The 19935-nt window shown below is 40.6% G+C and overlaps 1 protein-coding gene across 1 annotated transcript in view; it reads right to left on the bottom strand.

Moving 5' to 3' along the window:
• Positions 1-7670: 7670 nt before the first annotated feature.
• Positions 7671-19935, bottom strand: part of Trim44 (tripartite motif containing 44) — a 186342-nt gene continuing 174077 nt past the window's right edge. Inside the window, exon 5 of the mRNA XM_074044549.1 lies at positions 7671-7907. Within this exon, the coding sequence (XP_073900650.1) occupies positions 7769-7907 (139 nt within the window). The 3' untranslated portion in view covers positions 7671-7768. The remainder of the gene's footprint in view (positions 7908-19935) is intronic.

Below are 19935 nucleotides of genomic sequence, written 5' to 3'. Positions count from 1 at the left end.
AAAAGGAGGAAAAAGTTAGATTGGCTCTCTTGCCTTTGAGTCTGCAGTGGGGACACCATGACAGAGGAAACTGCCCACCTAATGGCAGCTGGGAAGCAGACAGACAGAGGAAGGGGGTGGGGTCCCAATATTTCCTTCAAGGGCACCCCCAATAACCTAACTTCCTTCCACTAGGCCCCACCAGCTGAAGGTAACACCACCTCCCAACAGCCCCAACAGTTGGGGACTAAGCCTTCAACACACGAGGGGACATTTAATCCAAACCATGACAAGAAGCAAAAAAATGTTTGCAAGTGTGCTCTTAATCGTCAATGTTGCAGAGTTACTTAGGATGCTAGCTATGGTAGCAAATCATCTCCAAATTTTCAGCAGTCAAACTCAATAAAAGTTTATTTCCTGCTCATATAGCTGTCCAAAGTAGGTATTTCCCTCTGGCAGACTGCTTTCTTCTACTAGATGATTTAACAACCCACATTTCTTTAATAGTAAAACTCTACAGAGAGGGTATGGTGACAGAATGGCCCACAGAGGGACAGTTGGACAGGAGGAATACGTCTAATGTTCTGTGGCACAGCAGGTAACTGTGGTTGGCAGCACTTAAGTGTGTGTTTCAAAATTGCTAGTAGAGAGGATTTTGAATGATACACAACCAAAGGAGTGATAAATATTTGAGGTGATGGATATACTAATTACTCTGATCTGAGCATTATATATATTATATGTATATATACACATTCTATATATATTAAATTACCACACCATAACCCATGAACATATACAATTATTTTGTGTCAATTAAATTTTAAAGTATTTTAAGAGGCTCCATCTTAAGGCAATGGTTTTCAACTTGATCTCCACTTTGCAATTTTCTGAGGAGCTTTGCGCTAATAATATACAGGACCTGCCCCAAGACACTCTGCTTTTATGGGTTTGAGTCGCAGGTCAAGCATCATAATGTTTAACACACCCCCAGAGATGTCGAAGGTGTAGCCAGCATTGTACAAGGACACTGTCCTAGGCAGTGGTTCCCAATGTGCTGTCCCTAAGCCAGGACATCAACAATGGCTAGGGACTTAAAGGACTTGAACATGCTCAGGTCCTCCCCGAATCTACTGAGTGAGAGCGCTGGAGTGGAGCCCAGCCATCTGTGTTTCCCCAGCCTTCCAGCAGATTCTGATGCTTGGTCAAGTTTGAGATCCACTGCTCCCACGTCCCAAAGTTGTCTGCATCCAGGTGGAAGGGAAAGGAGGAAGCATGAGGAGCACACCTGTCTCTTAACTGCCTGCGACTGGAAGTGACTTCACAGTCCTTTGATCATATTTATTCACATGGGTCTCCAGGGGTTCAGATAGGAATCGTGACCCTGGCTGAGCAGTCTGTTTCTACAATTAGCACACACTCTCGAGTTGTCTCCCTGACCCCGAACTCCACACTAAATCAGAGCTGAAGGAAAAGGAGAGGCTGTTCCAAATTCTAGATGTAACACAGATGGTCAGGGATCGCAGCTTTAGGAGTGTGGGACTGAGCAAAACCTGAAAGAAAACAAACCAAGTATTCCTGTTGATATACAATAGACTGAGCTCATTCAGATAGAAGGATTGACACATCAAAGTTGTACAAATTTATAAGCAATATACCATGCCTTCTAATGGTAATTTTTCATCAACGGGATAAATTCTCTTGAGTCACACAGTGACTAGATCTCTCTGCTTCCTTCTCCCAAACAGCTCAACAGCAAGTCTAAGGAGGAAGACGGTGTGTCTTTAGACATAAGGTCACCTCAGACATCAATTCAGATTGACACAATGGTTCACACCTGTAATCCCAGCTACTTGAGAGGCAGAGATTGGGAGGACCATTGTTCTAAGTAGACCAGGCCAATAGTTAGGAGATCCCATCTCAACAAGAACAAAAAGCCAGGCATGGTGTTGTATGCCTGTCATCCCAGCTAATGCAGAAGGCATAGGATTGTGGTCTGAAGCCAGACCCAAGAAAATAAACCAAAAGCCAAAAAAAGGGCTGGGGGTGTGCCCCAAGTGATAGAGCACCTGCCTATGCAAGGCCTGAGTTCAAACCCCAGTACTGCAAAAAAAAAAAAAAAAAAAAAATAGAACAAAGAAAAAGAAGTCAATTCAGAAGGAATCTGCCCACTGAGCTCCCTGCTATGCTATGATGAAGACAATAAAGACTTTAAAATCTGACAATTTGAGGTTCGTGTCCTGCTCCTGCCTTTTATGTCCCTTGTGACGTAGGGTGAGATATATAACCTCTCTGGGCCTCAGTTTCTTTTCTTTGGAAGAAAGAAAAGTACTGGTTTGCAGGGTTATTAGGACAACTACACTCAGTGAAATGGATATGAGTGTCTTAAGAAAGCTAGCGCTTCCAACTATTCCTTTTCACTTCCAACACTCAGTGGGGGTGAACCCACAGAAGCCAGGCAGGTGCAATAAATAAAGCAGCTTCTGGTCCCCATTCTAGGAGAATGCCTTGTGGGAGGAATTTGGACTGCAGTGTAGCATCAGAAAGGAGTCAGGCCATACTTATCATTCCCAACAGGCCACATGCAGGAGACACACTCAAGATGTTTTGAGCTAGGAGCCATGCAGTCTTATTAAAGCCGTGTTAGTGAGAAGCAGTGGGGCCACACCTGCCTCTTCAGTCTGTCTTAATAGCATGGGAATGGGCCTGTGACTTCTGCCTGTGGTGTGGTCTTTGTGGGTTCTGTCTGCCCTGGCTTTGGGGCTTTGCTTCATTCAGACTAGAGGCTAAGGAAATGACCTGGTCCAGTGAGTTAAGGAACAGTCTGGATCCTGGGGACTTCATGCTATCTGTGATACTTCCAAGAGTGATTCAGTTAGCCAGTGTACACAGATCAGAGAACCTAGGAACACTGCATCAATTTGAGGGCAGAGACAACTCTGGCCATTTGAACATTTGGAATATTCTCAGCCCCTTGGAAGTTAAGAGCTAATTTGGGCATTATGATTCTTTTTTTTTTTTTTTTTCAGTGGGGGTAGTAAGTGGCCAGGCAAGGTCTGGAAAGAAGATAAGACCAAGCAATTACTGGCACTTTGAATTTTTGTGCATCCAAAAAAAAAAAAAAAAAGGATTAGATCTCAGATCTTTTAAATTATAGACCTAAGAGTCAGTTCAGAACCCATAACAGAACTGTGCTTTTTAACTTCCTAAACCTTTTCATATATGATAAGAAGGCTGGTCCTTCCATTTGGAGGCATGGAATTCAAACCCACTACCAGGTACCAGTTGTATGTGTGCCGGTCAGGCTATCCCGCACTACCTTTCTAAGTAATACACACCTGCACCTAAGTGACATTTTTCTCCCCAGACTTGCTTGATGTTAAGGCTTGGTCAAGTTTGCACCATGGTTGGGATGGTATGAGAGCTTCAGAATTCACGTGAAAGGCAATCCACCTCCCCCTGCTTGCAGTCTGTCCTTTGATTTACAAGGACATGTTCCTGGATGTCCTGAAAAGATTGCCACATGTTAACACAATTCAATTCTGCAAACTAACTGATCGGAAAGCCTGATTCAAGCTTGTTTTTGGCAACTGTAAGAGCATCTTCTCAAAACATATTAGAGTTGCCATTGACAGATGGCCTGAGATGGGTCCAGGGAAGCTGTTGACAGATATCTTGTAGATGGATCTTATTACACTGATGAATTTGAAGAACGTTCTGTGGGAAATGTCTCCACAGTCTTGAAGGCTGGCAGAACAAGATGGAAGTCCTTCAAGAGAATTGCCAATAAAAAGACTGAAAATGGGAGCAACTTTCCAGAGGTAATTTGACAATATGTATTGAGCCTCAGAAATTCATACCCTTTGACCTGGATTTGTCCTTTCAAATTCTAGCTGCAAGTTCTGCTCAGCCAGGTGTGCAAAGGTTTGTGTATAGAGACCTTCACTGCAGCATTAGATATTCTTCCCTATTAGATAGGGAAGAATTGGAACTTTTCCATTTAAATGATGGGGCAGTTTAAATACAAGCACTACAGTTGGGACTCCTAGCCATGGGTTCCACACCAGTGGATTCAACTAACCTCACATCAAATTTGAATCCACAATGGTTGCATCTGAACTGAACATATATGGGCCTTTTTTTTATTGTCATTATTCTCTATGTTGTAACAATTATTCACATAATATTTACATTGCACGAGGTATTATAAATCATCTAAAGATAATTTAAGTATATGGGAGGGTGCACAGGTTGTGTGTAAATACTCTGACATTTTATAGATAAGACACTTGAGCATCTACATATTTTGGCTCTTGAGGTTATCCTGTAATCAATCCCTCTGAGACACCAAGAGATAACTATATTTTTATATTCATGCTTACTATGACTAAAAGAAAATGTCACAGTAAAGAACTATTTGTTTAGGGTGATCTAAGTTTTACAAAAGGGAACAAAGACTGGAGGGAAGCATTGCCTAACTGTTAATAGTGACTATCGTCAGGAGCCAGTGACTCACGCCTGTAATCCTACCTACTTGGGAGGCTGAGAGCAGGAGGATCACAGTTCGAGGCTAGCCTGGGCAAATAGTTCATAAGTTCCCATCTCCAAGATAACCAGAGAAAAATGGACTGGAGGTGTGAATCAGTGGTAGAGTGCCTGCTTTGCAAGCATGATACCCTGAGTTCAAACCCCAGTCCCACCAAATAATAACAATAATAATAATTATTATTATCTCTAGATGCTGATATCACAAGTGATTTTTTTATAATTTTGTTTTTTTGTACTTCTAGTGAACTTCCCATGAACATAATTTTTAGGTAAAGAAATATGCATATTTTAACTTTATATAAATAACAATTTATAAAGACCTTTGACTAGGGAAAAAGATCACCTATAACCAACACATTTTTTACATTGTAGATTTTATCTACGTACATGGAATTTTGGGGATTTTTTTCATTATTTATTTATTTATTGCATGTTTATTTTTGTGGTGTTGGGGATGGAACCCAAAGCTTCTCACATGCTAGGTAAGTGCTTTACCACTGAGAGGCATCCCCAGCCTGGGCATTTTCTATATGGTCAGAGATCACCTATAATTTTAGGTTCTATTTTTTATATTCTCTGTAAAAATAACACACACACACACACAACACACACACACACACACACACACAAAATCTGGTAAACCTGGAAAATTGTGAGTGCACACACATACAAAATAAGTGTCATATGAACTATTAATTTATGTTGATCAGCTTTGAGTTATAACAAATGCCTAGATAATCAGCTTATAAAGGCAGAAGGCTGGTTTTGATTTACATTTTGGAGGTTTGGTCTCTTGTCAGAGGGCCTCCTTGCTCTTGAGCCTGTGGCGAGGCCCCATATCATGGTAAGAGTGTGCAGTAGAGCAAAACTGCTCACCTCACAGTGACCAGGAAGTGAGAAAGAAAGGCACTGAAATCCCCTAAGTCCTTCAAGGTCACACCCCCAATGACCCAACTTCCTTCCACTAAGCCCCACCTCTTAAAATTTCCAGCCCAGCCCCAATAGTGTCATACTGCAGATCAAGTCTTTTGGGGACACTCAAGATCCAAACTATTGCATAATTTAATTATTTGAACATTGATAATCAATATATATGGGTGACTTTCCTAATCACAAATGTGCTTATCTTAACTCCTACATCTTTCTATGGCAGAAATATTACCATAGGCTTAAAATCAGGGATCTATAACTTACTACCTAAATTTAACCAATGGAACAGATTCCTTAAAGATGTAAAAAATATTCTCCAAGTACATAAAACTTAAACTTAACTCAGTGGAGAAAGGGAATAATAGTCTTAAGAAAAACAGCAGGTGCAAAATCTAGTAAGCATTAGGAAGCAACAACAATGGTGGAAATTCTTCTGAGACAGATACAAACGTGAAATTGAACGTGCAGTGTAACACAAGAGGCGTGGCTGAGACACTGTCATGTTGTCCATGATGATGATGACCTCTGGGGAAATTTAGAAAAGTATAACACTCAGTATTTAAAACCAAAGTCAGGGTTGATGCGGGAGACCAATCTACTGCCTTCCTTAAACAACGCAGGACCTGCGGTTGTGTTTTAATAAGGCTGCCTCACACAGTTCAAGTCAAACCAGTACTTTCATCAGAGAATGTGTTTCATCCTTCCATGAAATAGCACAGGAAGTATGTTATGAAATTACTCATCCAAGTCAAGAAAACTCATAATCTTGACAAGAGGCGGGAAAGTGTGCATCTAGATTAGTAATTGTCAAAAGGGAACAATTTTGTCCACCAGGAGACAGTTGGCAATGTCTGGAGTCATTTTTGGTTGTCACAACTGGGGAAGTGGGATTGGAACCTAGTGGGTAGAGGGCATTCTACAAGGCAGAGGACAGCTTCCTATGGCAAAGGATTATCCCATCAAATTGTCATTGAAACCAAGGTGAAGGAATGTTGGCCTAGACAGGGACAAATGATGTAGGGAGAAATGACCTGCTCTCTGGTGGTGATGGTGAGGGGGGAGAGGTAGAAGGTGGCCAGGGGAGGACTCACTTCTTTAAATCTCCCTGCCCTAGACAGAAGGCCAGGTGGAACAGGGTAGATTACTTTGGCTGAAGGCCATCAATTGGGATTTGAACTCAGGGCCTCACACTTGCTATGCAGGAGCTTTACTGCTTGAGCCACTCCACCTGCCTTTTTTCGCACTGGATATTTTTGAGATACGGTTTTGTGAACTATTTGCCTGGGCTGGCTTCAAATTGCCATACTCCCAATCTGCCTCCTAAGTAGCTAGGATTACAGGCATGAGCCACTGGCGCTCAGCCTCAGTTATATCTTTTTTGTAAGGACTGAATGAAAAAGAAATATGGCAAAATATTTTTCTGTTTTATTTTTATTTATTTATTTATTTATTTGAGATGGGGTCTCGCAATGAAACCCAGCCTGGCATCAAACTCTAAATTCTCCCAGCTTAGCTTCCCAAGTAGCTAGAATTCCAGAAATGCACCACCATACCTGGCTTAATATCTTGATTTAACTAGAACTTATACAGGCAAAACACCTAGTCTAGCACACTTTTTTTTCTCTATACAAAGAGAAAGGAACAAAAGATAAGAAGGAAAAGGTTCATTTCACAAACTTCAAAAACATGTCCTAGTGCGGAGCAGAAGTTCTACCCAACCTCCTGTTTTGATTTTTCTGGACAGTGGGAATTGGGGTTCAGCCTGACCCTTAACTCTCAGACAGACCTTAAATTACATTTGGAGTCAACTGTGTTTCTTAAGGCAGGAAATACAACTCATACTGTTCAGAAAGATTTCCAACATCAAGGGCCGAAGTGAAAAGATTTTCTGGTTAGCACTGAGATAAGCTGGAGTCTCCCATTGCCTGGATGTTTTGACTAATTGGAGTTTTCCTCTAGTTTACATTCTTGAAGAAATTCTCCATATTTGCAAGGTATACAGAAAGAACTACTGACAGCATTTAAAACTCAAATCCAAATTTCCTCTTTCTGCATTTTATGTCTGTGATGTTGGAATGCATTAAAACAAGTATGCAGCATTTCTTTGCAATAAAGAAAAACAATTCAACTGTGAGGGTTTTTTTGTTTGTTTTTTTTTTTAATCTGAATAAAACAAACATATTCAACAGGCAGGGCAGTATCCATAGCAAGAGAAAATAAAATCTGTAGTTCTTACATATTCCAGAAGAGCAGCTTCACCTGGCTGTGGTAGTTTGGAAAGTTTTATTTCAGCAGTTACATGGTTGTTTGGCTAGGGACGAACCACATGGAAGTAACGGTTTTGCCCAGATCTCCCTAATTCTGACAGGTTCAAATCCAGGCTGATTACAGCCAGCATGACGTCTTCTCCAGCTTTCTCATTAACTGGCAGCCAGCAGACAATATGTGAGCTGAAAGACAGAGCAACACAAAAGCAAAGCCAAACTCTAACACACCAATCACCTTTAATTAGTCAAAAGAGATCAGTCGCTTCAGAAGTTTCATCTATTGAACCACAGAGGCAGATGGCGACTGCCTGTTTCTGGCTCCATGGAAGGATCTGGTGCCTCTCACTTACCTTCTCCACTCTTTGTTTTTTCCACCTTTATAAATAAGGTATAAAAGATTGCCATCCTCTGTTCCAACTGAATGTACCAATGCTTAATTAGGAAAATGCAGAAATACCCTTAATAGAGCAGGTGCTAAGTAGTTGTTCTTCCTGTCTCTTCCTCTCAAGGTGGAAGATACCCTGTGGTGCACAATCTACGAACCATTCAGATGTCAGTTAGCCAGACTCTACCTTACCAGGACACTCAATCAAGGCCCTTTTTTTTTGTTTGTTTCTGTGTAACAACAGGAATAAGTGAAAATATCATCAACTTTGGCTTCCCTTAGCTTTGGGAGAACCAAACCCAGGTTTAAACTCTTCCTCCACAGCTTTCTAGCCCTGAGACCTTAACAAAACCAATGTGTTTCTCTGAGACTCAGCTCCCTCCCTGATAAAATGCTTTTATAATGATTACTACCCAGAATGGGGTGAGGATTAACGTAAACAATACATGAAAATTGAAGAGTCCAAACTCAATGTATATTAATCCCACTCCCTGCTCCCACTCTGAGGCACAGCACAACACACACCACTCACATAACACACAGTCATTTGTTGTTACTGTTGAGTGTTTTGTTGAGTGCTTTTTAGGCAAAAGAGTTAAAACATTAGAAGTTGAGCCTAGATTTAAATTGAAGAAAGGCAACTTTTGTAGCCTAATAGTGAACCTATGATACGTGTGATTGATTTGATTTTCTATGCATAGAGTCCTGAATAATGAGAACTGGATGCTTAGTGAAGACCCTAACCTTCTGTAAGGTCCTTGGTAATCTCTGAAAAGGGATATAGTGTTCTCATTGCATTGGTTTGGACTCTTTGGAAAGGTAAATTACCTTAAATTAGCATAAACATAAGGGTAAATGTGTGTGTGCGTGTCTGTGGTGAGAATGGATTTCAAGGTGTCTTAGGGAGCCCCAATTTATTTCTACTTCTCTCCCTTTATCCATTTCATTTTTACTTTCTCAAACACCATCTTTTTCTTCACATCCCAAAAGGCAGAAGAACAACTGCTCTACAATTCTAGAGGTTATGTTTCAGGCCCAATCACACAAAAAGACTGATGGAACCAGATGTTGCTCTCATTCCAAATTCCCTGAGAAGAGAAGTTGATTGGTCTGATTAGGGTCCACAGTATACCTTAGCTCCAATTGTCTTTGACCAGGAAGGCGGGATTCCACTGTGCAAGCATTCCATTGTGCTGAAAGTTTTTCTATGGGATTGAAAAAGGAATGCTCAAAGCATGGGGAAAAAGAAGTGTCATTAGAGGTAGACACACCAAAGGTGTCGTTCTACTTTGTATCGTAGGGGGCAGAGTGAATTAATACATTTCAGAGTAATTTTTAATAGCTAGGGTCAGAATCTGAAAGGATTTTTAGCATATTCCACAATTAAATAAAAAACTTAATTTACTCAAACATTTTATCCTGGGCCCTAATTGTGGCAGACATAGATGCTTATCTACTTAATAGACTGTTTTTTGTTCTTACTTAGCTGGCTGGACCCCACATCGATTCGGGTGTCTGTTCCTCCTTCACTTTAGTCACAGACAGAGAACCTTTCCACATGTGTAGAAGTAAACGACTGTAATTGCTGCACTGCAATCCCATTTGCCTTCCTAGTGACTGGCGTACACACACAGGCCTGGGACACAGACTGACCAGTGAAACACGAGAAGCATTCTGCTGAGAGGCCTTTGCAGAGATTTCTTCCTCACTGATGAAAAGAAACTCACAGGAACACTTTCTCTCCTGGAAACATCAGGCCTGGGTGTGACGCAGGGGTCTTATGACCACCAGGAGACAGTATGACGATGGACTAGCAGAACGATGGAAAGAACTTGATTTCTTGTCAATATCATGTTACCTGCCTTGGTAGATCAAATGCTTTCCTCTACAGTTCTTGTTATTTGATTTCTAAAAATATTCTTCCTGTTGAAAGCGGTTGAGTTGATTTTTTTAATTTGTAGCTACCTGCATCACCAAACATCCTCACCAACACATCTTCTAATTAATACAAATCATGAAACCACAAATAAAACATGCTTTAATGAGAGCTGACTTAAGAGCAAGGAAGCCAAGAGATCATAAACCATTTATTTCTAAAGTCTCTGGAGACTTATCAATAGGAAGCATTTTGCAAGCACAGCAACATTACCTTTTATGTATATAAGAAACACCTCAAAGGAATTATCTGTTTATATGCTTCAAAGTCCTTGCTTCTTGAGACAGGGAGTTGGACAAGTTGAAAGTGGTTTCATTGTGCGTTCTGCTTGCTCGAGTTTGATAGGTATATGTGCTCTCGTGACAGGTCTGTCCCTGCAGTGGGCGCCTGGGATGCTTTGATGTGGGCAGCATTTGGACAGCCTAATACATTGGGAAAAATGTGCTGAAATTGAACAAGATTGCTTTCTGCCCAGCTGTTCTCCAAAGGCTCAGACATTTTTAGCACAGAGCAAAGAAGCTTGTATTTGTTTTGACAGTCTTGGCAGGGAGAACAATGGTTGATTATCCCAGCACTTAACTAACAAATAAGACTGCCTCCAGCAGAGGTAAAATATGGGTCTTGACTTGATTGCATTTCATGTCCAAGGGAATTACGTTCTATTCATTCTGCTGCCCTTTCATTATGCAGTGTATCTTTTTTGTTCCTTATCCTTGTCCCTCAGAGCAACCCGTGGCTTTCACTCTGAGAGGGCACATTCCAAAATCACCCTAGGCATAGGGCTTTGATTATCTTATAGAACGTGTATTTTCACTTCTCCAGTTTGGGTTCTTGGAAGCTAATTTTGTTGTTGTTGTTTGCTTTTGGATTTCCAGATGTGTGTGGTTAGTTTCTTCTCTAATTTGCTGTCTGCTTACTTTGGTGTTTGTTTATGTTGCTGCCACTGTCTCAGCGTATAGAAGTCTTGGATTTTTACATCATACCTACATTCAAAAGGTCTAGCCTAGATGTTTTTCTTCATACATACAGAGAGGTGCTTTGCATAGAGCAACTATGATTTCTTCAAAACAAAGGGAATTTTAAAAAATTATTCATTTATTCACATGGGCATACATTGTTTGGGTCATTTCTCCCCTCTGCCCCCCTCCTTGACTCTTCCCCCCACCAGGTTCCAGGCAGGTCAAAGGGAACTTTTTAATATTTCCATGAAAATACTTTTATTTCTCTGTTCTTCACCTTCCATGAGTTTAAAAACTAAATATTTTTGTAAGTATTATATATATGCTGAAATGTGTCCATCTCAATTTTTTTTTAGAAAGTAAACACCCCTATGTAATATTGTCCCCTCTCCTGGTCACTACCTGCCTCTTCCCAAAGGTAACCGCTCTTCTGGCTTTTACCATCAAGGTGCATTTTGCCTTGTTTGTTCATTGTTATGTGTGTATTCTCCAACTGGATTGTCATGTATTAAGGTAGTTTTTTCATTTTTACTGCTTCATTCTGTTCCATTGCACAAGTACATCACAATTTATGTTGGTGGCCATTTGGTTTATATATATTGGGGACCATTAGAATAGTGCTTTGGGACCAAAAATCGTATGTTCTCCCTCATATGTGGACATTAGATCAAGGGCAAACACAACAAGGGGATTGGACTATGAGCACATGATAAAAGCGAGAGCACACAAGGGAGGGGTGAGGATAGGTAAGACACCTAAAAAACTAGCTAGCATTTGTTGCCCTTAACGCAGAGAAACTAAAGCAGATACCTTAAAGCAACTGAGGCCAATAGGAAAAGGGGACCAGGAACTAGAGAAAAGGTTAGATCAAAAAGAATTAACCTAGAAGGTAACACCCACGCACAGGAAATCAATGTGAGTCAATGCCCTGTATAGCTATCCTTATCTCAACCAGCAAAACCCCTTGTTCCTTCCTATTATTGCTTATACTCTCTCTACAACAAAATTAGAGATAAGGGCAAAATAGTTTCTGCTGGGTATTGAGGGGGGGAGCGGGAGGGGGTGGAGTGGGTGGTAAGGGAGGGGGTGGGGGCAGGGGGAAGAAATGAACCAAGCCTTGTATGCACATATGAATAATAAAAGAAAAATGAAAAAAAAAAAAAAAAAAAAGAATAGTGCTTTGGTTACATTTTTGTACAAGTCTTTTGGGGAGTATATGTCATGTTTTTTCTAGTTATATATGCTGAGAAGCAAAGTTGCTGGTGGCTAAGGTGTGCCATGCACTGTTGGTAGATTGTCCCACCCTATACTTCCGCCAATGCATATGAAAGACCTTTCTTAAATCAAGTCCTTGCCACCCACTAGAAGTATTCTCTTTTAATTGTAGCAGTTCTGTTCAATCTGTAGCAGTGAATCACTGCAGTTTAATTTTGTGTATCCCTCATGACTTACGAAATTGTGTATCTTTTATGTTTATTGGCAGTCATATATCCCCTTCAAAGAAGTGTCTTAGAGAGTTCTGTCCTTTTTTCTGTTGCTAATATATATGTATGTATATGTACATATATATGTGTGTATGCATATATATATACATGTGTACATATGTGTATATATATTTATTTTTGTAAATATATGTACATAATGTACATATAAAATCCACATATTATTAAGTTATAAAACTTTCTATATCATGGTAATGAACTTTTGTTGGATATAGGTATTACAAATACTGTCTCCACTCTGTGGATTGCCTTTATACACTTTGGTTAAAAAGTGAAATTTTTTGAAAACTATAAAATTTGAAGTAGTTTTAGACTTGCAAACTTTTAACGTACAGAACTAATACTGAGAATTCCTGTACACCCTTTTCCTAGCTTTGCCTACTAGTAACATATTACATAACCATGGTACAATCACTGAAACCAGGAAATTATGTTGTGACAATGCTGTTAGTAATGCAGAGATCTTTGTCTTGTCATTTGTCGGCTAAAGTGCCTTTTTTTCACCATGCTTTAAGTTCTCATGTGTCCTTAGTCTCTTCCAGTTGGGGACAGTTCCTCAGTCTTTCTTTGTCTTTTTTGACCTTGGCATTTTGGAAGAGTTATTTTGTTCCGAAATTTGGTTTTGTCTGTTGTGTTCTCATGTTTATCTGCGCAACTGCAGTTGGTTATAACTACAAACAAATCATATCTAAGAATTCTGGGTCTCTTTTTTAAAGTCAGGTATTTGAAGTATGATTTATAACTTACATGCAGCACAATTCACGCTTTCTAGAGTACAGTTCTGAGTTTTTCCAAATATTTAAAGTTACGTAACCACTACCACAATAACATTTAAGACTATCCCTTTACCCCCTAAATTCCTTCATGCCCTTTGTAGTCAAGCTCTTCTTCTACCCTATCCTCTGGGAACCACCCATTTTTAACCCTGTAGTTTTGTTTTGTCCAGAATTTTCATGTAAATAGAATCATAGAGTATAGAGCCTTTTGAGTCATCTGGCTTTTTCTACTTAGCATAGTACATTTGAGATGCATCCATTTTGTTGTATCAGTAATTTTTTTCTTATTGCTAAATAGGATTCCTCTGTATGGATGTACCACAATTTGTTTATCCATTGACCAACCAATTGATAGACATTTAAGTTACTTCCAGTTTGAGGCAAATACAAATGAAGCTGCCATGGAAATTTGTATGTACTGCTGATAAGTACCTGGGGATGTGTGAATTCAGAGCTGTCACCTCATTCCTCATTTAGGCAGCTGGCAGGCACCTGAGTGATTTTTCTGGTTTTGCCAAACACATCTAAAACTGAGAGCAGGAAGAGGGAAGTGGGAACAGGGAGGGAGCCAGGAGCTGTGGAAAGAAAGCTTTGGAAGCAGGGACCTAGGCTTTGAACCCATGCCTGCCACTTCCTGTGTGACCTGGGAAAGTCACTTACTCTCCCTGGGCTTAATTTTTGTTATCTTTAAAAGAAATGGCTTTGATCTATTTCTTGAAGTTTTGTGTTGAGGATGAAATGAAATGCTAGTGAATTATCTGTTAAAATCATGTCATGTACAAATATCACATATTTTCTCTCATATGTGGAATCTAGACCTAAAAAATGACATGAATGTAAAAGAGGAAATGGTAAGGGATGAGGGGAAGGAGGGGGTGATGAGGGTGAGTATGATGGAAAGTCTTTTATAGGCATGTATGAAGATAGAATAATGAAACCTATTGAAAACTATAAAAAAACAAACAGGTTGGGGGGAAGGGAAGATAAGAAAGAGTAATAATGAGATGAATTTGATTAAAGTATGTTGTATGCATATAAGGAAATATCACAATAAAGTCCCTTGGTACAATTAAAATGTGCTTTAAAAAAGGAGTTACCAAGTAGGATTAAACTTTGGCTACCCACAGTCAAAATTTTTTTCTAAAATGAAAAATCTGCTTGGCAATTTACTTAAGTGCTCAGTGCCTCAGTTTCCTCATTTGTAAAGCAGGAGCAATATTAGTTAAAGGATTGAATGAGTTACTATATACAAGGCTCCTTAGAACAGTGCTGAGCACATAGTCAGCTTTCAAGAATTGCGTGCAGTCATGCTGATCTATTTCATGCCTGCCCACTTATGTTCACAACTCATTCAGGGCCAGAGGAGCGTGAAGGAGAAGGCTGATACACAGGATCTCACAATAGGCACAGACTCCCAATAAGCAAAAAAAGGAATTTCCCATCTTGTTTGGGTTGCTGTAACAAAGTATATAGATTGGGTGGTTTATAAACAACAGAAATTTGCATCTCAAAGTTTGGAAGGCTGCAAGTCCAAGATTAGGGTACTGGCATGGTTGATTCTGTTGAGGGCCCTCTTCCAGGCTGCAGACTTCTTGCATTTTGCGTGGCAGAAAGAGTTCGAAGGGGCTCTCAGTACGGCTTCTTTCTATAATGGCACTTATCCCATTCATGAAGGCTCCACCCATAAGGACCTAATCACCTGCCAAAGGCTCCAACTCTACTACCACATTGGGAATTTATGCATGTGGAGGCATAAGCATTGCCCCCTCCCAACACACACACACAGTGCTTTTCTTCTGGTTGTTCAGAAGAGTTTTCCTTTCTTCTCTGGGATAGAAGAGCTTTTCCTTACAGAGGAGATCCTGCTTACTCCCTTTTTTGCCTACATAAATTCTAGTGTGCAGACAAATTATATTAATTATCTACTGCTACATAATAAATTATCCTCAAAACTTAGTGACTTAAAACAAACATTTATTATCTATAGATTTTGTGGCTCAGGAGTCTGGGAACAGCTTAGCTGAGTGGGCTTAGGATCGCTCCTGAAACTGCAGCCAAGGTTTTGACGGGGGCTGCGGTGATCTGAAGCCTTGATGGGCTGGTAGAGCTGTTCCCAAGATAGTCACTCATTTGCCTGCTGACAGGAAGCATCAGTTCCTAATTATGGATCTTTCCATGGGCTTCTAGAGTGTTGTACAGCATGGCAGTGGGCTTCCCACAGAGTAAGATGGAAAACACACAAAGAAGCAGCAATATCTTTCTTTGGTGGCCTCAAAATTAACACATCACCATTTCTGCAATGTCCTATTCATTGAAACTAGCCATTAAGACCAGTCCATGCTCAGAGGGAATGAAATTGGGTGACATTTTTGAGAAAGTGTTGTCAGAATTTGAGGACATATTCTAAAATCACTATTTCACCATTCCAACAATGATAGGGACATGGCAGATTAGGGAAGGAGGTCAATTCCCAAGAGAGCTAGTGTCTTTCTTCTTGGTCCCTTTAATTACTCCATTGACCCCTTCTGGAAAAAGATTTGAAATTTCTAGTTTCCAACACAGTTGAAAATAGGTCCAGAAATGGAACAGAAAATAGTGATGGTTCATATCACAAACTTACATCTATGCAATGTCCTATGTTGGATATCAAATGTAAAGAGACTTGATACAAATTTCAACTCTTGAGATCTCTGTCTAATGGAGAAATTGACAGATCAGGAGGAAGTTAAAGGAAAAACAGGATAAGGCAGTTCTTATCCTCCCCCTTCTTCATTTCTGTACTTCCTACTGTCCCAGTCCTTATTCACAAACCCTTGTGAACGAGTAACTGTGTTGAAGTTAGCACAGTAAGTGGTGGCTGGGGAGGAAGGACATCCAGCCAGCCTTGAAGGAAGGCTTCCAGCAGGAAGTAATCCTTTGATGGAACTTGAAGTACAAACAGGAGGTACCATATTGTTCCCATCTGCAAGAATGACATTCCAAACTGGGAGCCCAGTACATCCAAGGAACTGTGAACACTTCCATTTGCTGGGAGAGAAGGCAACAGGGTTGGGGGTAGCTAGGAGAGAGGACAGAAGGTTGCAGGAGGAGCAATGAGAGAGGAGAATAAAGACACAGCAGAATCAGATTATTAAGAACTTAACCTTGTGAGAAACTCTGAGGACGAAGGACTTTATGGTAAAAGCAATACAGGAACTCTTAGAGGCATTAAAGGAGGGTAATGCCAAGTCAGGTAACAGCCTTTAAGGTCCTAGCAAGTATATGAAGAGACACACCAGGATCCCTCTCCAAGGTGTGAGAGTAGTTGCTACAGGTCCCCCGGAACCCTAAATCATGAAGGTAATAGTGCAGAAGCTCCTTGTGGACCATCTTGCTACAGAGTGTATATCCCCACTCCTACCCCTGTTAAGGGCATGTGCTCTACCTGGGGCCAGAGGCAGAAGTACGGACACCAGAGACCTCAGGCCTCCCCGGGCTTCCTCGTGGCTCTCAGAGCTTGTAGAAAGCAAGTCTTGACTCCTTCATATTCTCTGGCTCCCTTTCAGGCTCCAGGCCCAATTACTAGAGCTCAGAGACCATTCCATGAGTTGGAAAACACATTTCTCCTGCAGCACAAGAAACTGTGCTGCTTCCTAGGATCTCCCCACTGGAATTATCTGTGGCGCATGCAGAAGAACAGAAAAGCAGTTTTCTCTTGGAGACATATGGAAAACAGTTTGTTTGCTAGGAAGAAAATTATAACTTGTTGTCTCTTTTTCCCCCAGAGGAAAATTAAAACTCTCATACATTTAGTCTTTTCAATCCCTTGTTTGTACTTGGTGCTTTTGAACCAAAATGCAGGCACAGAGAGAAAAGTGCTTGTGGCTGAAGAGGAAATTTTAGTTGGAAGGAGCTAAGGAAGGGAATTACGGGGATTCCAAACTCATGTCGCCCACTTGGTGCCCCTAAGGCAAAAATGGGGTTATTGGATCACAAAGTCAAATGACATATCTCTCACAGGACGGAGGATGACATTGATGTGTGTGTGTGTGTGAAAATGAGAGAGAGAGAGAGAGAGGAGAAAGAAATGGAGTAGTCAATACATAATAGCAAAGCGTGAAAACTCCAAATGTAATTTCCAAAGCACACTTGAAGTAATCCTTCTTTGGAGACCCGCTCTTCCCAACCGAGAAGAAAACAAAAGAAAATGGCCTGTTGCTTATTTCATTCACTGATCCAGAAAATGGGCCCCAGGAAGATGAGGCTGAGTGGGTTGTTTGAGGCGAATGGAAGGAGGCAGGAGGCCTTTACTGGGGTTTTCTTTCACCCAAGAACCTCCTAACCCATAGCCCACCCCACTGGGGGCCCCTGAAGCTGTGCTCCTCCTCCTGCTTTGTACAGTCTCAGAAGCTCTTTGCTTGGTAATGTGAAAACCTCTATGCAGGCCTCCAAGATGGGTTCTGAATGATGATTTATGCTAAGTTTTCCCAGCTGCCCCTCCCCACCAATAATTCTTCCAGTGAGCATTTAGCTGATTTAGAAGAAGCATATCAAATCCCCCAGAGAACAGTGTGCATCTTAACTTGGATAAGTGTATCTGATCATTCTCTTGAAGCTTTACAAACTGAGTCACTCGAAAGCACAAAAAAACTATTTGCCAGCTTCTGAAGAGAAAATTGGTTATTCCCCAGGGGAGGCTATGTGTGGGTGGAGGAGATGAGATTGATTCTCTGGGTGGGTCATTTGAATACCCTCATGGGTATTTCCAAAAGTAGTACTTCTGTGAGCCAAATTCATCACACCCTCCTCCTAGAAAAACACCTTACTAAGCACCTAATATATGCCAAGAGCTCCGCTCAGTGCTTGTAAAGATTTACAAAACATGGCCAGTGAATTGTGAGCAAAGCAAAAGCAAATACAATGTGTGAGCAACACATTGTATTCCACTGTCTGCCAAAGACACTTTCTAAATGGAAGGAATAGATCTCAGAGTTGGAAGTGGTCTCACTGGGTGGGATTCACAAAGGCAGGGGCTGAGAGGTCTTGAATTTGTGGAGCAGGACATCAAAGAAAAAAGAACTGGGCAGAGAAGGTGACCTCAAAATCTACATATGGCTCCCTTTCAGTCTTTAGCCAAATGCAAAGCCATGCATGTGTTATAACCCCTGCACAGCTGCCGAGGGATGGTGAACTCGGTAGAGAGTCTAGAGGTCATGCAATAATGACTGACATTGGATTTCTGGCCAGTCACAATTTAACTCCATCACTGAACACTCTGGGCATTCAGTTGAGAGCCAGAAAGGCCAATCCTTAGAAATAGGACTACTCTAGTCTCAGTAAATGGGCCATTCTTGACCCACCTTAACAAAACTTAAACAGAACAAGCCTCAACAGGATCAAACTGAGCCATGAGTAAATTAAATGCTTGCCAAAGTAATATTCAACACACTAAAGAGAAATAACATGATCCAGACACAACATTGCAGCATTTATGATGCCAACATTCAATAAAAAAGGTACCAGACATATGAAGTAGCAAGAAAGTATGACCCATAAAATAGAAGAAAGTCAGAAGTCAGTAGAAACAGAACCAGAGATGACACAGATGTGAGCAGTAGCAGAGACCTTAAGACAGCCACCACAAATATGTTCAAGAATTAAAAGGAAAGATGGACATCTGAATATAGAAACCTCCATGGAGAGAAACGTCAAAGAGAAAATGGAAATGACAGAATTGAAAAATACAATTTATAAAGTGAAAAACTAGATTAGACAACGTGGAAGAAAAGATCAGTGAATGTGAAAATAGGCCAATAGAAATGATCTAAACTGAAGCAAAGAGGGGGAAAAAAGGATTTAAAAAAATGAACAAAGTTTCAATGACCATAACGAGATACCAATACACAGTCACCAGCATAACTAAAATTAAAATTTGACAGTACTAAGTTGGTGAAATTATGTTGGTGAAATTACACATTGTTGGTGAGTGTATAAAATCGTACAAACTCTGGAAAATTGTTACAGGAAAAACAAAAAATTTTTTGATACTGTCCTGTCATAACACTTCTGACACCAAGTGTGTGGTTTTTGCACACTATCAAAAAATTCTCAAACTTTCCAAACGCCAAATATCCAATAAAACAACCCCATTTCAGGCACCAATTGCAAGTCCCAGCTTGCTACCTGTACTTCTGATCAACTGGGTGAATGTAAAAAGAATTTCCTACAACCCAAACCTTTCCTCAGATTGAATAATTCACTAGAATACTCACAGAACTCAGGGAACCAGATTCCCTGGTTTATTGTAGAAGGCATGAGACAGGACTCAGGTGAGCAACTACCTAACTAAAGACTAAGTCTGAGAGGTTCCCAAGAGTAGGCTCTCTGTCCCCATGAAGTTGGAGTGCAGTGATCTCCTGGCACTTGGATATGTTCACAGATGTGGAAGCTCTGGACTCCACCTTTTAGGAATATTTATCTAGGTTTCATCATATAAGCATGATTGATTACTAACTCCATATTCATCTCCAATCCTCTCAGAGGACAGGGAGTAAGGCTGACAGTCTCAAGTTTCCCATCATTGTTCAGCCTGTCTGGTGACCAGCCCTCATTCTAAAGCCAGCCAGGAGCCCACCAAGAGTCACTTCATTAGAACAAGAGATGTTCCTGTCATG

This window comes from Castor canadensis, chromosome 1, assembly GCF_047511655.1.
Source record: "Castor canadensis chromosome 1, mCasCan1.hap1v2, whole genome shotgun sequence".
In the NCBI taxonomy this organism is placed as follows: Eukaryota; Metazoa; Chordata; class Mammalia; order Rodentia; family Castoridae; genus Castor; species Castor canadensis.
Note: the sequence above shows the minus strand (reverse complement) of the source record. Positions and strands in the feature narration are given on the sequence as shown.